General features: G+C 39.5%; 1 protein-coding gene across 4 annotated transcripts in view; it reads left to right on the top strand.

The window, feature by feature from the left end:
* The window catches only part of DNAJC5 (DnaJ heat shock protein family (Hsp40) member C5), a 34,929-nt gene that overhangs the window by 7,074 nt on the left and 7,421 nt on the right, over positions 1 to 20,434 (top strand). The window contains exons 2-6 of one of the 4 annotated variants that reach the window (XM_042801160.1): positions 10,552 to 10,619; positions 11,955 to 12,025; positions 15,459 to 15,595; positions 17,839 to 18,052; positions 19,700 to 19,871. In XM_042801160.1, the coding sequence (XP_042657094.1) occupies positions 15,489 to 15,595; positions 17,839 to 18,052; positions 19,700 to 19,871 (493 nt within the window). In that variant the 5' untranslated portion in view covers positions 10,552 to 10,619; positions 11,955 to 12,025; positions 15,459 to 15,488. Of the gene's footprint in view, positions 1 to 10,551; positions 10,620 to 10,831; positions 10,892 to 11,954; positions 12,026 to 15,458; positions 15,596 to 17,838; positions 18,053 to 19,699; positions 19,872 to 20,434 lie in introns of those variants that run through there. The other 3 variants (XM_042801158.1, XM_042801159.1, XM_042801161.1) reach the window with 3 other exon arrangements.

Here is a 20,434-nt window from a genome sequence, read left to right as displayed (position 1 = left end):
TTTAAAGGCCCTAATGTTAGTGTTGGGAAATAATGTTCTTGCTTTGAGTAGACTATTTTTATCAGAGAGCAAAATAAATGCATATTGAACAGAAACATTTTGCCTGGACAGTAATTAGTGAAAATATTTCTCTTCCTTAATAACTGTCTCATTCTTTCTTTTTCTACAAAGTTCCTTATTTCCACGCTGGCTCACTTCATTCTTGTGCACTTTTAAAAATTGCTTTGGCACAACGTTTGCTATTCATAATTGACTCAGGAAAACCAGGTGAACAGAGTTAATCAAAAGGTGTTTGGAAGGTGCGTAGTTACAATTTCCCAAGCATACCTCACTGTTTCACTGCGTGGGTTGGATAACAGGGACAACAATCAGCATGGCTTTATTTTTTTATTACTGGTCCTGAAATGGAATATAGGTTGGATGAAATTTCTTGGATGATGAAAATCCAGCGTCTTCTGCAGTTGTCCTGTAATGTGCAACTCCTTACCCTGGTTTCCTGCATCTTATCTTAAAACCACATTTCTTCTAGTGACTTGCTCTGTTGACGTCTTCTGTATAAAGCCCAGTTAGTCCCTCTTGCATGTTAACAATCATCTTTCTATGTTGACTTTCACTCTTCCTTCCTTGCTGTTTTGAGGCTGTTTAAATGTGTAGATGTATAAAACGTTTTAACCCTAAACGAGGAAAGGTGCTATTTTGCAACTAATTCTGTTCCTGTTAAGGAACTTCAGGAAGACGTACTCTTCGTTTGGGGAATATGTGTAAGAATAACATGGTTTTAACGTTGCATTAGCAGCATCACATCGTGTATTCAGGCAGACTGACGGGACATCTGTCATGATCCAGTGTCAGTAAAGATCAGAGGGAGGAATAAAAGCATCACAGTCACAAAACCTGTAGGGTTTTCTGGCTTTAGTTTCAGTTACTACTTCAGGTGAAAAAAAAAAAAAAGATGAAATGTGATAATTCTATACTTTACACTGAGACTAAAAGGCACGCACATTGATAATGGCAGTGGTTAAATTATGCATCAGTATAATAGTGGTCTTTTTGTTCTGAGTCCTCGGAAGTGTGATTCCAGTTGAAAAACTTCGTTTATAAAATCTATATGCATTCAGATGTTCCATTTCTTATCCCGATTATAATGTTAGAAAACTCAGTTACAATTAAAGTCTACAACATGTTTTTTCCTTAAGTGCCAGATTTGCAAACTAAGTCTACGGTCTGAAATTCAAGCTGTGTCTTTTCTTGTTAATCACTAGTGAGTTAGTGGGAAAATCAGTAGGACGAATACCATTCTCAGTTACCTTATTATTTCAAAATTATGGGCTGGCTTCTTTTTTTTAAGCAGCCAAGAAATACTGTTGCCAGACTGAATGGTGAAACTGAGGACATACTTTTATCACGCAGTTTGCATATTAGATGTATGCAGAGTGAGAGAACACTCAGTAACTCAGGAAATAAACATCAGTATGGTTTCTGTAGGAGTAATATAAAAGAAATCTTTTTTGTTGGTGAAACCACACTGTATAGTTAGAAAATTCCAAAGAGTTTGTCTCCTGCAAGAAAATGTCAGTTTAAATTAAAACCGCTTTTAACCTACCCTGTGATTTGCCTGGCTATTTCTAGCCGAACGAGCTGGGTGGAGGCAGCGTACCAGGTCTCGTATCCTGAGCACCTTGCGGTCCAGACTGACTCAAACGTAGGAGTTGTATACTGGTTAATATATTCTGGGCGTATTAGAAGAATATAGTTACATTAGCAGTGCATTCATAGTGACTTTCTTCAGCTCTGTGAAGACTTTTGGATCGCGGGGGAATAAATGTGTCCAGTATCCCCAGGTGCTTTCTGCTGTGTCTTACTGGGTGTTTACCTCTGGACATGGGCTCTCTTTTAGTTGACCTAAGAAGAAATAAAAGTATTTGCAGTGAAGGCATGCCTCTCCACCGTTGCCCAGCCTTCAAAAGAAAAGACATTTTGTTGTATTTTCCCGCCAAAACAACAGGTAAAAGTTTGAGTGATACGAGCTGTGATGGTCAGTTCGGATTTTATCGTGAAAATCTTAAGTCTTAACTTTTATGCTTCTAAATGCCCATGTGCTGGGGATTTGAATAGGGCAGGTACGAAACTCACCTCCTTGTGCCTTTTAAACTGTTTTCTGTAACTTCTGACGCTATCTAGTGAGGAGGAATTTGTGATGTCTGAAGAATGTCTGCATGTCTGAAATAGATATATGTTTTCTTTTTTTTTTTTTTTTGTGTCAGTTGTTTAGTAAATACGTATTTATGATTCGCCATTTCACTTGCAGTTTTTTCAGATCTGTTCTACTGCTCAGTGTTTGTGTGCTTTGAGGTCTTGCGATCGCTGTGGGAGTGTTGTCCTTAGTTCAGATGAGACTGGCTGTGGAAAAAGCAATTTGTGGTTTCTCTGGAGATGGTCTGCTTGGGTTTGTGCTCACCCCCTCAGCATAGCATAGTTTGAGTTTGAAGGTTTGGTGTTTTTTTTTTTTTTTGTCCTACAGCCTGTGCCCTGTTTGTAATCAGGGGACCACTTATTCCTGGTGCTGTCTTGTTTTGGGCTATTTTCAGGCTTAACTGGATGGTGCAGTTTGGTGGCAGGCCGTATTCATGTCAATATTGCAGCCTGCTCCCAGCACTTCAGTTCATGTAAAGAGTCTGGTGATCCTAGGGTGGAAAAGAGCATGCTATTTAAAAAATGTTACTGGTGTGAATTATAATTTTAATCTGGAGTTTCTTGAAAGCTGAGGTTTGGAAGGTGTTCTTGAAAGTTGTTGAAAATGTTATTTTCAAGCTTAAACATCTTTTACAACACTGATTGCTCTCTCCTGGCGTATTTTTCTCAGCTGCAGGAGTGTAGGAGCAGCTTCCTATTGTGTTTGTGATGTTTGACTAACAGGGAATGGGGACAATTAGTGCCTTTACGCCGAGGACCTGTCACCCGAGTTTGTGTAGCTCTGCTGACCTGGGTTCCTGAGCTCTTGTCCTGGCTTGGATTGCCAGGGCAGCCTGAAGCTCTGCCGGCAAATCGCTCGATTGCCAGATCTGCATCAGAAAGTTATGTCAGCATGTACCTCTTGAATAGAACGGGTTGTTACTAAAACTCCTATTTCTTGGCATATGGATGTCCTTACTAAGCACAGCAGCTGATCACCAGTACAGCTCTTCTCATCTTTGACTCCTCTGCTGGCTTTTTGGGCTGAACCTTGCAGTGTTAAATGCAGCCTTGCAATTAGGAAAGAAAAAAAAGTGGTGGTTTGGTTTTGGTTTGGGTTTTGCGTTTGTGTTTTTGGTTGGTTGGTTGGTTGTTTTTTTTTGGTTGTGTGGTTTTTTTTTTTTTTTGTTGTTGTTTTTTTTTTCTTTTTGTAGTGTTGTTTTATAACATTTCCTATTAGCATTCAATCTTGCCTGAAAAGACAAATCTGTTGTGCTGGTTTTGCCTTTGTTTCTTCATGATCTAATAAAGAAGTCTTTGAGTGTATGTTAGAAGCCCATGTTTTCTGTTTTTTACAGGAGGAAATTAAAATGCTCTTTTCTCTGGCAGTTCCTGGGAGGAAGTGAAATAATGAAATCGTGAAGTCTCCTCCCCACTCTCCCCAAAAGCTGGGGAAATACAGTTGAGCAATTACGAGAATAAAGGATTTTTAGCTATGCTTAATTTTTAAACTTTTTAAAAGACAAAAATCTTTGGAACTAAAGCCTTCACAACTTAACTGAGTGGATACAAGTGTTGCTTGAGTAATTACGCATCTTGTTAAGCTGGGAGGACCTGATCAGATACGAGGTAAAAGTAAATCTGGGGGAAAAAGGTTTATTTTCTGCTTGCATTATTAAATAAATAAGCAGAATTTTTAGAATAAAATATTGTAGATTGCCAAAAACTAATTACCCTATAAAGTAGAAAGGAAAGCTCTGATGTTACGGAGTCAATTAATTGAATTCCTCGTGATTGTATAAGGCATTTTAGCTTTTCTTTTCCTGAGCTAGGTGGCTTGGTAAGTGGTTGTTTCTGGAGACTTGGCTGTATAAATTTTGCTATTCAGTTCTGCTTGTTTTGCTTCATTATTAATAACTTTTAAGAGGAAGACTTGGCTGCTTGGTAGGGGAAGAGATAACTGTTGAAGAACTGAATGGCATAGATTAATAACCTGAAAACAGAGGTCAAATTTCTCAAAGGGAAACACAAGGCTTGATCATTTTAGATCAGGTTGAAGGTATGTGAGTTACCTTCTGCTGTTGCTACAACCTGTTCTTCATTTTTTCTTTTTTACCCATTAAAATAAACTATTAATTTCAGGGTCATTAACAAAAACTGTCCATAATTGAAACTGCTGAGAGCATTTATTTGACAACAAAGCAATTCCAATAATAAATTCCTTGTGAAATAATTTTGGTCTATATTTTGCAATTTGTAAACCCATGCTTTTACATTATTTAAATTTTGAGTGGGGGGAACCCTTATTTACCTTTTCATCTGCGTCCACAATTGATAGCAAAAGAAGATAGGAACTTTTTTTTTTCTCCCCATCCCCTGCTTCTCCTCCTATTCTAGATGAGTACAGAGAGTAATCTTCCCTTGCCCTGCCCTTCCAGATTAATTTCTGATACATCTTTTTCCTTCCCCTTGCCAACCAACATGTAATTTGAAATATGTATTCATGCCTGGGAAGATTGTCATGTCCTTTCTTTTGCCTGTCGAACTGCTCATATGGCTTTTTTAGATGTACTCTGTAACCTCACTTTGTTCCTTCTTTTTGACCAGGCAAAAACTGCCCATGCTGTAAAAATGTGCTGCTTCGGCCAGCATTGTCTCCTTGACCTGTTGCTAAAGTTGTTTTGTATTCCTGTGTATTTATTGTACAGTTACTGCTTCACGCAGTAGGAATCTCATCCTGACCTACCGAAGCATTTGGAGCAGGCGGTCGAGAGGTTCATGATCACATTTGGACGATTGATCCAGTTTGCTGGATCAATTGCTTTTGTTACGTGAGACAATAGACATTTTTTCTTGCTGTTTAAAAGCCTTCGGTTGTCTTACCTACAGGTGTGACATAATGGTATAAATCCCATTTTTATGTGCGTAAGCCCATCTGTGTGTTCCAAGACTTTTCTATATTTTAAAGGTTTAATGTTTTGACTGCATATTAGCAAGGTGTTGAGGTTTTTTATGTTGATATAGTTTAATCAACCCACCTAGTGCAGATGGAGCTGCACCTCTGCACTGATGTTATTGAAGAAGTTTATAATATTTCTTCTCTAGAAATGGCATCAGTATCACTCTACCCGCAGTAGTGAATGTTGTGAGTTTTCTGATTTGTTCTAGTGAATTTGCATGCTATGAGTAGTTACAGTGATTTGAACACTGCGTATATTCATATAGAGAAAGAATTAAGAGTAATAAAAAGGCAAGCAAACAGAACTACTGTTTTTTCATAAATTTTTGAACAGCTGAGTTAAGCAGATGTAGGGGTTTTTTAATAGCCGTGTGCAGTTTGTGACACTTGCACTCTGCCATGTAAACAACTGTAATGCCATAAACACTAATTTAATTTTGCTGAAGGATTAAATAGTAGCAATGAAATACTAAATAGGGAATCCACTAAAAAACCCAGGCTTTTAAAGAGTAATTATTTTAGTTGAGGAGAGAGGATAGAAAACGTGACTCTAATACTTTACATTTTTCCCCCTAATATGGAAAATGTTCTGTAGTAGGTTTGAATCTTACTCTTGTATAGGGTACAAGGACACAAGTCTTTATAACGAGTTGGTCAATCAGACTTAAATGACTAAATTTTAATCTGCTAAGCTTATTAGAGAAACAACACTTGTGTTGCTGTAGTTAAGTTTGTCACAAGTTTCAGTGTAACCTCTCTTTGTCGTTAATGATGTTACATCAATTTAGACTTAAATTTAGCAGAGAAGTTGTATTGTCCCAGATTTCATTTATTTAAAAGCTCTGTGTTTCTATTTTTTTTGAAAACCTCATACTTGGGAAAATGTAATGAAGCTTTTATCATTGCAGTCTTTCACTGTTGGAGACCTATCTTCTGTTCCCAAGGCAAGTGAATTTGGCCATAGTAAAGTTCTGTTTTTCTGGGAGAAAGATGTATGCATTTGAGTTAATTCCCTGGATACTAGGTTAGCTTTACATCAGGATTTATATGTTAAAGCACAATGTTTTTATGGATGTGAAATTTCTCACTTGACCTTTAGCAAAGGGCAACAAACTGAATAGCAAAATTTAGCTAAAAGGCTTTTGTGCTGTGATATAAATAAAATAGAAGCAGCACCAGAACACTCACTCTGGATGCTTTAATGAAATAGTAAATGTTAGTGCTATAATTAATAGGTTAAAAATTACTATTTGAAGACAGCTAGGGGACTGTTCATGAAGAGTACTTTAAAATAGTAGTAGTCTTCTGAGTGCACTTATTAGCCAGTTTGCTTCACTTTCAACATTTTCACATGATTTTTCCAAAGCTGATTCATTTGGCAAGTGACGTGAGCAAGTAAGGATGTGAAAATGAAGACTTGGGAGTTTATATTCTGTCGATTGTTTGGTTTTTGTTTGTGTTTTTGTTTTTTTTTTTTTTTTTTTTAATTTGCCCTAATTGCAGCATTATTTGTTTAAATACTTTGTAACTATGATATAGCTCACATACATGATGGAGAATGGATTATGAACCAAAGTATCCTAAAAGATACTTATCTCATTTTGTTAACAATGTGCAGAGCAGAATGATGACAATTGTGTTAATAGAACTGTTAAATAAAAATGGTTCTCCTGCATCTGTTAGAAGTTAGGGTAGACAGAAGAAACAGGTAGTCTTTTTATCAAAAAGAATGGATCTGAGAACATGTCTGATTTCTGTAAGGAAAAGGTAGTATATAGCTCTTGGTTAGAGGAAGAAAAGATGCTGAGCACTATTTATGGTTGCAGTATATGGGGAGAATATAGTATTAGATAAATTGGATTCAAATTTGCAGAACAAACGAGGCTAGAAGAGCTGGTTTTGGTATGAGCAAAATGGTTGAGAGGCAAACTTCCTAGGTGTATTTCTTCATTTGTGTTGCAAAACTTAGCACAATTTTAATGTGTTGCTGCATTTAGTTTGCATTCGTGTAGCTTTACTTGCTTTTGTTATCTTTTCTTCATCACTCTTTAATCTTTCCTTCTGCTTTTCATCCTTATGTATGTATTCCATGCCTCTTAAACAATTACTTGTTCCCTTCCCCAGACTTTTTTTCTTTGAGATTTTGTGGGCTTTGAGATCAGGTAAACATCCATTAATACTGATTTTAAACACTTCCATTTCTTTTCTGGCATCTGTTCTTTCATTTTCTCTCCTTTTGTTTGTATTGTGAATATCATGTAATAAGGAGGGGAGATATTTGCAAGTAATTACAAGCAGGGTATTATATAGAGCTCTGGGTCAGTGGATCTGGCCTGCTGCATAATGAGATTGGATGGGTAGATCAAAACATCCCTGAGTCACTAAATTAGAATTGCCACTTGCACCAGAAACCAAGTGAGCAGAACCCAGGGAAGGCGGATGTGCTGCGGCTGGCCGCCGTGCCGGCCGGGAGCGCGCATGGGGAGGGGAGTGATGCGAGCTAGCTGGCACAGGTTGCTTATATACTTTGATTTTTATAATAAGTAGTTTCCTTTGGAATTTATTTTGGTCTTGTTCGGTTATTTCCAGCTGTAAAGCAGGCTTTCTGCTGTTAATGAAGCTTTGTATTGGCAGAACTGACAGAAGAAAATATTGCTGCTTGCATCCATATTAAGATAAAAATACTTTTCTGTGTATTACAAGTTCTGTACATGGCTGGGTATTATGTATGTATGCTATAAAAAAAAAAAAAAAAGACTTTTCTTCTGGTGGAGTTTTGACGAAGCCTGGGCTGTAGTCTTTTATTTGAACTATCTGAAGCTTCTATCCACACATCATCATATTTTCATTATATGCCAAATGCTGACTTTAGCAGGATAGCTCATTTTGTCAACAGCAAGCGAGTATAATCAAATCTCCAGTGTACATTTGGACTTTGATTTCTTCTCCTGTTTCGCTAGCAGATTTCCAGCTGTGTACATCCATAAATTGAGCATACTGTAGCTGTTTCTCAGTTTGACTGTCAACATTTCTGAAACTTAGGTTGCTGTCTGAACCCGAATTAGTGGTAAATTTAAAGATGGTCTTCATCTAGGTATGAAGGCAGAGCTTATTTAGGAAAAAAACAAAAAAAAAAATACTGTGCATCTGCTAGCTAGAGATGAAAAGATTTACAGTGACCACAGGCAAAACTGGTGGACTCGTTGAATAAGTCTGTTCTAGTCCCCAGAGCCTGGGCTGTCATCCTGGTTGCTAACCCCCTTAACCATCCACAGCTTTCTAAAGATCACTTTAAAAATGTTCCTGTTGTTGATTACTTTGTAATGAAGGAAGTGGTGGGCAGGGAACCTGGAGGCTTTTATAAGTTCACAAAATAGGGTGTTTTGCATCCGAGTCTTGCATTTTATATTGCGCATGCTCTGTCTGAGTGGGAAGGTTTAAATTCTGCCTGTAGCTTATATGCTCCCTGCCTTTTTGTTTTTCAGGAAAGTCTTTTGGCGATATATATCAAATGAACTAAATAGCTCCATCAACAGTAGGCTGATTATTTTCTTGTTGGTTGGTTCATTCTTACTCATTGATGGATATGCTGCGAAGAGCAAGCAGCTTCTTACAGACCGCATGAAATAAATTCTGTGGTCAGTAATGGCAACAGTTTACTGGGTGCGTTCCCAACATCTCCGTTTGCCACACCAAAACCTTCAAGTTCTTGAAAGGCGTACTTTTTAATTGAATGGGGAGTTTATTTCTCAAGTGCGTTCAGAGCTTGTTCTTAGGAATCTGTTGAAAGGGTTTGGATGATGATTAAGCGATGGCTTGCCGGGTAAAAGCTGCTCTGAAGTCCCACTCGTGACGTTTATTGGTTGGTAATCGACTGCATGAGTGACTTTGTGGTTAATGACATGGATCAGATGCACCCTGAACCTGCTTAATCAGGAAGATATTTCAATCGGTTGCAGTGACTTTTCCCTAAATTTTTCCACAGCATCATCTAGCATTTCTTAGGCTCCTCTTGCCCATTTCTTATTCGCGTGTGATCGGTGATCTGGAGCAGCCTGTCCAACATTGCCTTGACCGCTGAAAAAAGGGGTTTGTGTTGCTGCATCACCTCAGGTTCTCTTCCTCCTTGTACTCTGAAGGGAGACTTGCTTCTTCTTTGGGTAATTTGCTTCAGGGTGAGGGAACATGAATAGGATAAAACGGTGCTTTTCTCGATGGAACTTACTCCTGGCAAAATTGAGGTGATGTTGCTCCCCCGTCTGAGCCCATGAACCAGTTCTGGTGCCGGGCGGAGCGGCGTTAGAAGTGGCACCGTGGCACTCGGCTACTCCCTGCGCTCACACGTCTCCATCATCTTAGCAGCAGTGCCATCAATAACCTGTGAAGAAAGATGCTGTACAGACAAACTGGTTTTCTATTGAAATTAAAAAAAAAAAAAAAAAAAGAAAACACACAAAAAATAAAAAAAACCCCAAACAAAACAAAAAAAAAAACCCAAACAAACAAAACAAAACAAAAAACAAAACCAAACCAAAACAAAACCCAAACAACCCCCAAACACTTACACTTTTATTTGTCATGAAGGCATTTGAGTGCCACTAAAGCTCTCTGGGCTGTGCTGGGGCTGAGCTGCTCCCTCGCAGGGCGGCAGAGCCGGCTGCGTGCCCGCGGCGCCGGGGCCCCGCTTTGCAGCCGCTCTGGGAGCTAAGCTGCTTTGGCAGTCTCTCTCTAACAGCATTACAGATTATCAGGACTTGAAAAACACGCTTCTCTTGTTTTAAGTGCAGATATTTCACAAATGCCTGAGCTGAAAAAGTCCAAAGTCTTAAACAGGTATTTGTTAGTAGAGCTTCTGTGTGACTGGTATCTGTTTTAGGTAGGCGTGTGTCTTCCACATGGTAAAAGGTTTGAGGAAAGAGGCTGAAGCGACAGATAAAAGCATAGAGCCCTTGAATCTATACTTTAAGATATTTCTAACTTACTTTGAGAGCTAACCAGTTCAAGTTATTTACATTGTGGAGACTTACTGTAGTATAAAATATTTCGGACAGTAAAACCACTTGTGTTTTATTCTGGGCTTTCACACCAAGGCGGTGTTTGAGTGAAAGCATAATGAAAATACTTAAATGCAGCCTTCAGGATGTCTCTGTGGTGCCAGCCGAGCGTGTCGTGGGAAGGTGTGTGCCTGTTGAACACATCCTGGCTGCAGCGTGCTGCCACGTTCCCGGTGGTGCCAATGCTTACCCACTTTAAGCGAAAATTCTATATAAGTAGAGAAGGTTACGTTTCTGTTATTTCACTTCCATCTTGCCTTGAGCGTATCACAAAGGATTGTTGTAATAAAATAATGTGATAACTTTGCAATGAGCCTTCACCATATGAATTAGTGAACAATTGATTTGCTTTTGTTTTGTCTTTAGGAGATTCAGTTTTAGAGGTGTGTGGAGGCTGTTACCACTTATCTTAGAATATTCGAACTAGATACCAGGTAAGTACTCTATTTGTTGATTTCTTGTAGCTAAAAAATATCCACTCATTTAAATGCAAAATATTGCCGAGGAAGCAAAGTTCAAAATTTCTTCTAGAAATCTGTAATACCTCACAAAGCCAAGCTTAAAACGCCTCATATTTTTCTTGATAATACATTCTTGTGTATGTTTCTCTCCTCTCCCCTTTAAAAATGATTTTTTTTCACCCTAGAAAAATACCAGATTGTGAGAACGACTCTAAATGAATGAGACAGATGGACAGGATGCAGAGGCCAGTGGTGCTATTTCATTTTTGTGATAAATCAATATTTACTAAAGTGTTTTTTGGCTTGGTGTTTTTATTTAGACTTTTACTAGTAAATACTGGTTGAGATAGAATAATTTAGTTTAAGATTAACACCTGCAGTTAATTTTCTACACTGGAAGTCTTTGAAGAGCTAGTAATCTTAAATGTAACTGATGCTATATTTTACCACATAGTAACCAGAAATGCTTTGTGGAATACAAATCTTTCCTAAAATACTGTGGTGCTTCCTAAAGTTGTATAATAAAGCATCAACTAGACAGAATTTTCGTAAAAGCTGGCAAAAGATAATTTCCAGTCTAGGCTCTTTAATTATCTGCTAATATGGTCTTAAACCTGTAATTGCAGAAGGCTTGACAGCATTGCAGGTAGTTTCTATTAAAGACACTTGTGGGGTTGGTGCCTGGGTGGTGGGGGGCTGTGCTCGGACAGCAGCCTTCCTCCTCCTCCTCTTCACCACTTCCAGCATGGCTTTGAGCTTGTCTTTCTCATTCTTTTTGGTTCTTATCTGCCCGTTTGGGGGATTTCTCTATTCTCTGTGTTACTGGTGAATTATGGAAAGGCTCAGAAGCTGTTTTGTTCTGGTTTCAACCAAGCTGGTTGGGATTTGGATAGAGAGTATCCATTAAGGTTAATGATTCTCCACTGTTCTTTGTATAGTGGGTGTCCTGGGTTTGAGCGACTGGCAGGGGTTTTGGTACCCACTTACTCAAACCCAGGACAGTGGGTAAATATCATTTACCATGTCGGGACGTGGTGGATTTTGTCTGTCACAGCAGGATTTCACTTTTTGGAACAACTGTTGACAGCCAGATTCCCTACTTTGAAGATAGACACTTCATTAAAATTGTTGTGAACAGCACATGTTTAAAGGTCTGTGAAAGATTTTTTTTTTTTTCTTTCCTTTTTTAGTAACTTAGACTATGCAGGTATTTAAAAAAAAAATAATTCTGGTGAAGATTGTAGCCTAATGTCCTGCTGTAGTAGTATTTTTAAAATGAATGTTGTTTGGTTTCCTCTGCCCCTTCAGATTTTTATCAGTGGAGCTGAACAACGATAACTCTTTTAAAAAGCAGTCTTTCCTCCAGTGAGGAAATTGAAGTAAGTGGCTGTGCCTTTGTGAGTTACATGGAAAAATACACAAAATTAATTGCATATGTGAAAAATGGTATTTTAGGCAATTTGGTACTTGATGGTTTCCACAGATTTGTTAATGAATGAATAATGCTTCAGCCTTGAAGTGAAATGAAAAGTACTGGAGCTCACAGCATTGAAATATTGTTGTACTGTCCATTGAATTAGCCCTCCATCACTTTGTTGGTGCAAGGCGGTCCTTTCTAGCAGGGATCTGACTCCTGTGGGTCAGGGTTACAGGCGTCTGCTCTCTGTGTGAGCAGTGTCTTTAACTTCCACTCTCTGTCCTGCCACACAGCTATAATCATGCTTTCTTGGAAAAGCTGATCCCCCCCTCGCTGCCCCCTTCCTGTTAAATTCCTTGCAGCATCTTGGGGCGAGGTCAAATGAAGTTTTAGTCCTCCCTCCTTGCTTCTGGCTGCCTGATCTGCTGTCACCCCTTTTCATTCTGGCATTCACTGGGATGCTCTATGAGTATTTATTTCCCTAAACTGTCAGAGAACTATTCATTTCTCTTGGCTGTAATAATAGTTTGCCATTTGAATGAGTTAAATACAGCTTATAAAAGGGTCAGCAGACCTGGCAGAAACTAAGATATCACCAGTTTCGTGAAACTTAATAGGATTCTGTTGGGAAGATAAAAAGAAAATTAGTTTTTCCTAAGGTTCAGTTCACCATTGATGTATTTAAAATGTTAAGCCTGGCTGCCATATAACCTATCGGGTTTAATCTAAATCTTTTCAGCAAGGTGGTACCAATTACACTTACCTGGCCCTGCTGAAAACAGTTGCATTTTCTGCTAAAGCTGAATAATGCAGGATATTCTGGTACACAGATAGTTAAAAAATGTGCTGTTTAATCCAAGGGATTACCTTTCTTCAGAGCCTTCTGAGAGAAACCTCTTCGGGGCATCCTGCTTGGTCAGAATACATAGCAGATGGCTTGTTGCTGCTGAATACAACACTTTTTAAAAATACAGAGCAGCATTCAGTACTGTGAATTAAAGCCACTTGTAAAAACAGTAGGATAGATAATATCCTGGTTTATGAAGTACTCTGAATTCAAATAACTTGCACCTTTATTGTCTGTTTCATATTTGAAAAGCCAAAGGTTGCGTTCCTAGTAAAAATACTTTTCTGTTCCCTTAAATATCAAGCTTCCCAGATGAATTCCCATTACCACCTTGTCCTCTACTCTCCTGCCAAGGCCAACGCATCCATTTCATACCAGTTTTGAAGAACGGACACCCCATTACACTGAATTCCAGATACCCTGAACTGTCCAGATTGAAGCGATTAAAGATTACAGCAGTGTGGAATCTGTATTCTTGACAGGCAGCCTGCAGACTGATAGACATGGCCTGGATCAAATTGAATTCATTTTTATTAAACAAATTGGCCCTAATTTAACAGTGGAGATTTTATTAAGCAGAACACAGTGCATACCTGTGATCTGCAGCATCTGCGCACCAAGGGCGTGTTGGATTGATTTTAAAGGAAGCTTGTTACGCCCGAATAGAGCTACAGACTTTAAACACCACAAATGCCCGTAATGCCCTTGAAGTTCTGGTTTGAAGCAATGCCTTTGGAAGAGCTGAATTAACACGTACAGTCTCCAGTACCCGAGGAGGGCTGTGAGGAAGCAGTGGTGGTCGGAGAGCAGGAGGCGGTGCGCGGGAGAGCCGGTGCAATTAGCTAGATTAGCAGAGACCCGTCAGGATCATCAGTCTTTGACCTCGGCGCTGGGACCGCTCGGGTGGAGGGGGCTGGGAGCCCGTGGCTGCGGGTGGGAAAAGGCCGTCCTGGAGGGTTGTGCCTGGTGTATTCCTCACTGTGGGATTTCTTTCCTGAAATATGATTTTTTTTTTTTTTTTTTTTCCTTTCACTGAATCAGATTGTGCTCAAATAAATAAGTTATTTGTATTGTGTGTCACAGGACTCAATCTTCCTCTCACACAGAAACCTTTTGGGAGCTGAGCAGCATCCTTTAACAGAAAATAAAAGATTTTTCTGTCCCTACCGACACATTCACCTTTCAGATTTGGGGTGGATTTTGAAATCATAAAACATCATGGTTTAGACCTTTTATTAATAATAATTTACAGCTTTCTTATTAGGTAGCTTTAATTAAACTTAGCAGAGCTGCCAAAGGTTTCTTGAAGGAAATCAGATGAGAGTTTGCTAGTTTAGCTGATGTATTGCAGTCAAAGAAACTGGACATAGTGCCCAGGGTGAAATTAATGTAAAGTTGGAGGGGCCAGATGGGGAAGAGTAGTTAACAGTAGGCTTGGAGTTGGATAAGAAAATTGTTCAATGTCTCTGTCTGTGTCCTTGCCACCTAGTCACGCTTGTACAGGTGAAGTTTTTAACTTTTCTTTATATAAGACAAAGGGTTAAATTAGAAAACTCCCATGCTTTAAATACCTTTTTCAAAGACTACATAATCTGGTGTAGGCTAACTGTAATGACATAATCCAAAAATAGCCAATAGTCTTCTCTTCGACGCTCATCCTTGCTGCAGTTCTGCAGCTAAAGAATGGCAAATGCTAATCTCCTCAGGATGTTAGGGGACATAACCGTATCTGTCCGTGACAGGGCACAGGAGAGACCTCTTGGGTCTTTCACACTTGAATTTGGAGCAGGAGGTTAATCCACATTCAAGTAGTATGATTTTAACTAGAATAGATGTTAAATGTTTGATCCACGGCTTTAAATGATGAGGGGAGACCCCCCTCCTCTCTAAGTGGGCAGGCATTCCCTCTTTCACAGTGGGATGCACAGGCCTAATCAAACTGGATTTCTCTGAAGGATTCTGCTCAACCTGGTGTCCGTGATAAGATGGGAGGCTGAGGTTCTGGGAGATGTGTGGAGGTTTGGTTTGGTTTTTGTTTCTCTCTCTTTTTTTTTTTTTTTTTAACATGACAGTGTCTGCAATTGAAAATGCAAATGAAATCACCTCTGTGCAAGTGTGGTGCAAAAAGGCAGCCTCAATGTAATAGCCACCTCTCTGTTGTCAAGGCGTTTTTATAGATATTATCATAAATAAATTATCTTAAGACTAAGAAAGAAGAAGTAGTAGCTTTAGGGATGTTTTATGTAGTACATATCTATAGCTATACCTCAGCTGTTGATTTTGGGTTTTTGGAAGGAAGAGTCGAGTATATACACTTGTGATTCTAGGGTGCTTGGTGTTGTGCTGAAAATGTAATAGTTGTTTTCACTGGTAATTCACTGAGTTTTATCAATTTTTATCTTCCACATATGTTAAGAGCCTTTTCAAAGCACATTAAAACCTTATAAAAGATTAATTTTTCACATGCAAGCTCTGGTTTTAAGGATGACTTGATTAATGAGGTCTGTGTTCTTCCTTGTTTAAGCGTTTCTTAATCTCTTCTTGGCAGGGGCCAGTCCTTTCTCCAGGGTAGTCCAGGATGGCAGACCAGAGGCAACGTTCGCTCTCTACCTCCGGAGAATCGTTATACCATGTGCTGGGGTTGGACAAGAATGCCACTTCAGATGATATCAAGAAATCATACAGGTAAAGATTCAGGCTTTATGCCTGTTGCCCAGTAGCACAAATAGCTTTATTCAGTAGATGGCCCACTTACGTATAGGCTCGAGTTGGTTTATTTAAACCTTTTGCAAGAAAAACATGTAAGAAAACCAGGTGAAAACATGGATACTTATTGCAAAAATTGATGTGAAAACACACCTGGGCTTTGTATAAAATGCTGTTAAATTTTTACATTTTATCTTTAATAAGTTAAATTCTCAGATATGCCGTGTAATTCTGGAAGGTCTTTAAACTGTTTTAGGACAGTGTGATCAGAATTAAATTCTTCGTGTTACGTAGCCTTGTGTCTGGCTTAGAGGGACCACAGGTGTGCAGCACTGCCCTTCTGTTCGTCATTTCCAAGTCTGGGGCAGGGAAGTGTAGATTAAAAATGAAAACTGAGTGTCAACAACGACTTTTTTCTAAAAATCCATTCAAAATTTCTTATTCTATGTGGAGTTACAATTTTAAAAGATCTTTTTCTTTATTTCTTTTCTTAAAGAGTTAGACACATGAAATGGCTTCATATTGACCAAATAAAAACAAAACCAAACCAAGAGTCCTGTAACATCCTCCTAAAATCTGCTTAAATGCAATTGCTTCTTCACCTTAATCATGAGCTACGGTTTTGTGGACTATTCGACAAGTGGCAATGTATTTAGTATCACACTAGGGGTCAGTAGTAATCTTTACATGAGGATGTTCTTTTCCAAAGTTGCTTTCTTTTAGTTTTTAACATTCACCAGAACTTTTTCCCTACCAAAGTTACATTTTAATACTGATGGCAACTACATGGTGAAGTCTGTGAATAAATTGGGCCCACAGATTCTCAAAAATTAGCTGTGTCTTCCTTAAACCTGGAAGTGGAAGTTTGAATCAGTAAACTTCAAGCCTTAGCAACCGGAAGGTAGTTTTACCTTTTTGGGGAGAAAAACTGCAGTGGTTTTTCCTGTGGAGGAAGGACATGTAGCTGCTTCGTAATTACGCTTCATTTGAGCATTTTTTTGCTGGCCTGTGGGGTTTGTGTACATGTAGGAAAAGGGAAATGAAAAATATTTCTCTATTGTTGCCTGATAGCAGCTAAGCCCTTTCCAGGTTTATATAATTTCCCTCTAATTATAAAAACTGTGATTCTTTCAGTCCTCACTGAGGCTACAGCATTAGTGGCAGCCGTGGCTGTTATTTACCCGAGCAGTGTCGTTTACAGTTTGTTTCAAGTGCACCCTCAGTTTATCGTTTGAACGCTGTGGTACCTTTGCATGGGTGTGCAAATGTGTGCTTGCACAATCCTTTAATTGGATGTTTGTTTGAACATTTCCCCGCTGCGAAGTTGATGTGTGTAAACATCTGCAGGCTTCTGGTCTGTTTCTCAAATAAGGGACATTGTGGTAATTTCTGTAGGAGGACAAGTACCTTTTTTGGTGGGGAACTGTTAGCATACAATTCTGTCTCATTTTTCTACTTGGGAGCACATTTTTTTCTATTTATAAGGAGGCGTTTGTCCAGTTTTCTACTGATTTCTATAAATAGCCTGGGCCATGTCAGAACTAGCAAATTTATCAGTGCTTAATCTGATCTCTTTTGGTGCGATGTTGAGAGACCTCCGGGGACTGTAAAGCGGTTTCATTTAGTTGTAAGAGATCTGTCATGACTGGGCGGGGAGGTAGGTTGTGATTTCCTGATATCTTGAAACTCTGAAGCATTTTCTGTACTAGCAAGCCTTGAACTGAAAAGTACTTTGTTCCTGCACAGGAATTGGTGCATTGACCACAAGTGATTGTCTATTCTATTTTTATGTTCAGACGCTGCAGATTAGCTGTGGCAGCTTGCTTTAATTTGGTCTTTGGTACTATATCTTAGATTTGTGGCGTGTCTTTTTTCTGTTAGCTTGGTTTTTACTTTAGCAGGAACAAAACTTACTGGTGGAAATTGCTGGAGCTGAGGGGTAAAAAAAGAGTACTACTTTTCTTCAATGTCTCTTTTTTTCTGTTGGATTTCTGAGGGCCAAATCCAACAGCCTGAAGTCAATTCTGTGAACTAAGCTAGGCACTGCTGTAGCCTTTTGTTATCATCTAAGGAAGAATCATCAGGGAAGTTGAATCACAGATGAAGGCACCAACTGGAACTTGAAAGTCTCCCTTGAGTGACAGGCTACGGAATTAAAAAAAAAAAAAGGAACCCAAGTCCCAGTTTTTAATCTATAACAATATCTTTTTTTCTTTCTGCAGGAAACTGGCATTGAAATATCATCCTGATAAAAACCCGGATAATCCGGAGGCAGCAGAAAAATTTAAAGAGATCAATAATGCACATGCAATATTGACCGATGCCACAAAGCGAAACATTTATGATAAGTATGGTTCTCTGGGTCTGTATGTAGCAGAGCAGTTTGGTGAAGAAAATGTGAACACATACTTCGTGCTATCCAGCTGGTGGGCAAAGGTAAATGAGTGCAAAGAGAAGTTATTCTGGATTTGACATTTAAAATTTAAAGACCTCCATTTGATAGTTGTGTTTGGTTTTGCTTTTGGAAATTGCTGAATTTCTGACGCTTGGTGATTTAACCTTTTCTCACTGTGTTGCAGTCTCTAGTTCAGAAGTGTCAGTGTTACAGATGTAATAGGCAAGACCAACATTACTGAGAGAAGCTTGGACCCTTCTAGTGGATTTAAAAATGATGAGGATTTGAGGGTATTCTCTTTGGTAATATCTACTAAATTATTTTGCAAAATGAGTCCTGACTGTGAGCTTGAGCTCACACAGGAGATCCTGTTTAGAAGTGTGCTTACAAACTTACTCGGAGGCTTCCCTGAACAAACGTCACTTCTTCAGCTGATCTGCAGGTTATTTGTTCACTTGCCCATCCTTGTTTCTTGTACAGCAGAAGGAGTATCACCGGTATACCAAAACTACACTGCCAGCTCACGTTTCCTCACAAATGCATGCAAAAAAGCTGTTTGAAAGCATTGCATGTGTGTAGTAGATGTAACAATTACCGTATAGATGCCTTTTAGGAATCTTCTGCCAGTACCAAGAAATTACTGTATTTTACTGGACTCTAATTATTTTAAAGCATAATATGCTTCTATCTAAGCAATACATTTTAAAATCAGCACAATTACTCAAAAGCGTGAGAAATCTGTACATTGGACGTTACACGTTTCTCGTACTGAAATAGTCCAGGCTTTTGCATTGCAGAGTTCATGGGGTTGCAGTCTGCTTGCACAGAATGTAATAAGTAAAGGGCAGTGTGACTACGAAGCTGAAGTATGAAACCATAACTGCACCAGCCTACTTACTTAGTGACATGTTCACATTGCGTTATGGCTGATTAAAACCTTTTCCTACTCTTGGCATTTCATTTCATGGGTTCATCTTTCCACCCTTTGCCATCATTGTCTCCGTCTCTTGATTTCCCCTGCAGTAAGAGAATAGGAATATCACCGTGCTGATTTGCTATCTTTAATATTATGTTTGCAAACAATTGCACGGTGCCCTATATGGAAATTGTAATTTTGCCTGTTGTCACTGTGATAAGCACCTGCCAGACTTGCCTGGCTTTGCCTTGCCTTGCTCACCTATTGGTAGCATCTCACCTCAGCAGCCCGAAGTTCCGCGTGGCGAGCTTTGCAGCAGTGCCTACAACCTTGGGTAGGGCCAGGTCCCTCCTTGTAGGTATGTCACAACCTGTATGTCAAATAGCTGGCGTAATTCTTTTCCAGGGTTATTTATGCAAGTTACAATCTGTGCTGAACTATAGTACCTCTGGATATGAACACAGATACACTTCTTAGACCTGTATCTTCTTCCGAGTGTCACAGAACAGTCCACTTAAACCTAAATTGTAGGAATTCAGGTAAACCAGGTTGGCAGTATTCACCCCAGTGTAAAATGTTGAGAGCCACAGCCAGTTTTGCACATATTTTTAAATGCATCTTGGAGATGAAGTATGGAACTATAGCTAGTAAGCTCTGTCTCTGCGTTGCTGTATTTTTGGTCTCTGGTTTCCATGCCGGAGTCTGTCAGACTCGGTGGTCACGCGTGGTAGGCACGGGTTATGAATATTTCTTTGTCTTCTCTCCTCTGCAGGCCTTGTTTGTGTTCTGCGGGCTCATCACGGGCTGCTATTGCTGTTGCTGTCTGTGCTGCTGCTGTAATTGTTGCTGCGGGAAGTGTAAACCTAAACCCCCCGAAGGTGAGGAGCAGGAATACTACGTCTCTCCAGAGGACTTGGAGGCACAGTTGCAGTCAGATGAAAGGGGTAAGTAAAAACGCTGTGAGATTTCTGGAATGACCCTCAGTCTCTGACCACGTGCGGGTTGAGGAGCAGCGTGTGCTGCGTAGAGATCAGCACAGGTCTCGGGTTGTAGGTGGTGATCTGGGAGCACTTGTGGCACGAGAGTTGGGTGGGTGACGCCAACGTCGGGAGATGGAGTTGCTGAAAACCCCCAGTGGGTCTTCTCTGAACTTGGTGGGTTGAGCTTCCAAGCATCAGGTGATGGCCATCATTTAATTTCCTTCCCACGGCGCTGGAGTAACGTTGCCAGCCAGACACGTGTGATTCCAGAAAGGGGCTCTCTCACCCCAAAGAATGGGGGGTGTCAGGGCAGTTTTAACTGCATCAAGCATAAAGGAAACAGGACTCCTACCCTACTAGCTACATCTAGTGCTGTTTCTGAAGATATGATGCTATTTCTCTAGAATTAAACCGATCGTTAAAAAAATCGTAGAGCCTTGTGTGTGCCCTGATCATGTTTTTAACGGGCGTTGCTGAATGGTGGGCAAGGATCAGCTGCTCTTACATGAAGAAGGAAATACAATAAA

The sequence above is a fragment of the Tyto alba genome, unplaced genomic scaffold, assembly GCF_018691265.1.
Source record: "Tyto alba isolate M040663 unplaced genomic scaffold, T.alba_DEE_v4.0 Super-Scaffold_33, whole genome shotgun sequence".
In the NCBI taxonomy this organism is placed as follows: Eukaryota; Metazoa; Chordata; class Aves; order Strigiformes; family Tytonidae; genus Tyto; species Tyto alba.
This window is presented reverse-complemented; position numbering and strand designations above follow the sequence as displayed.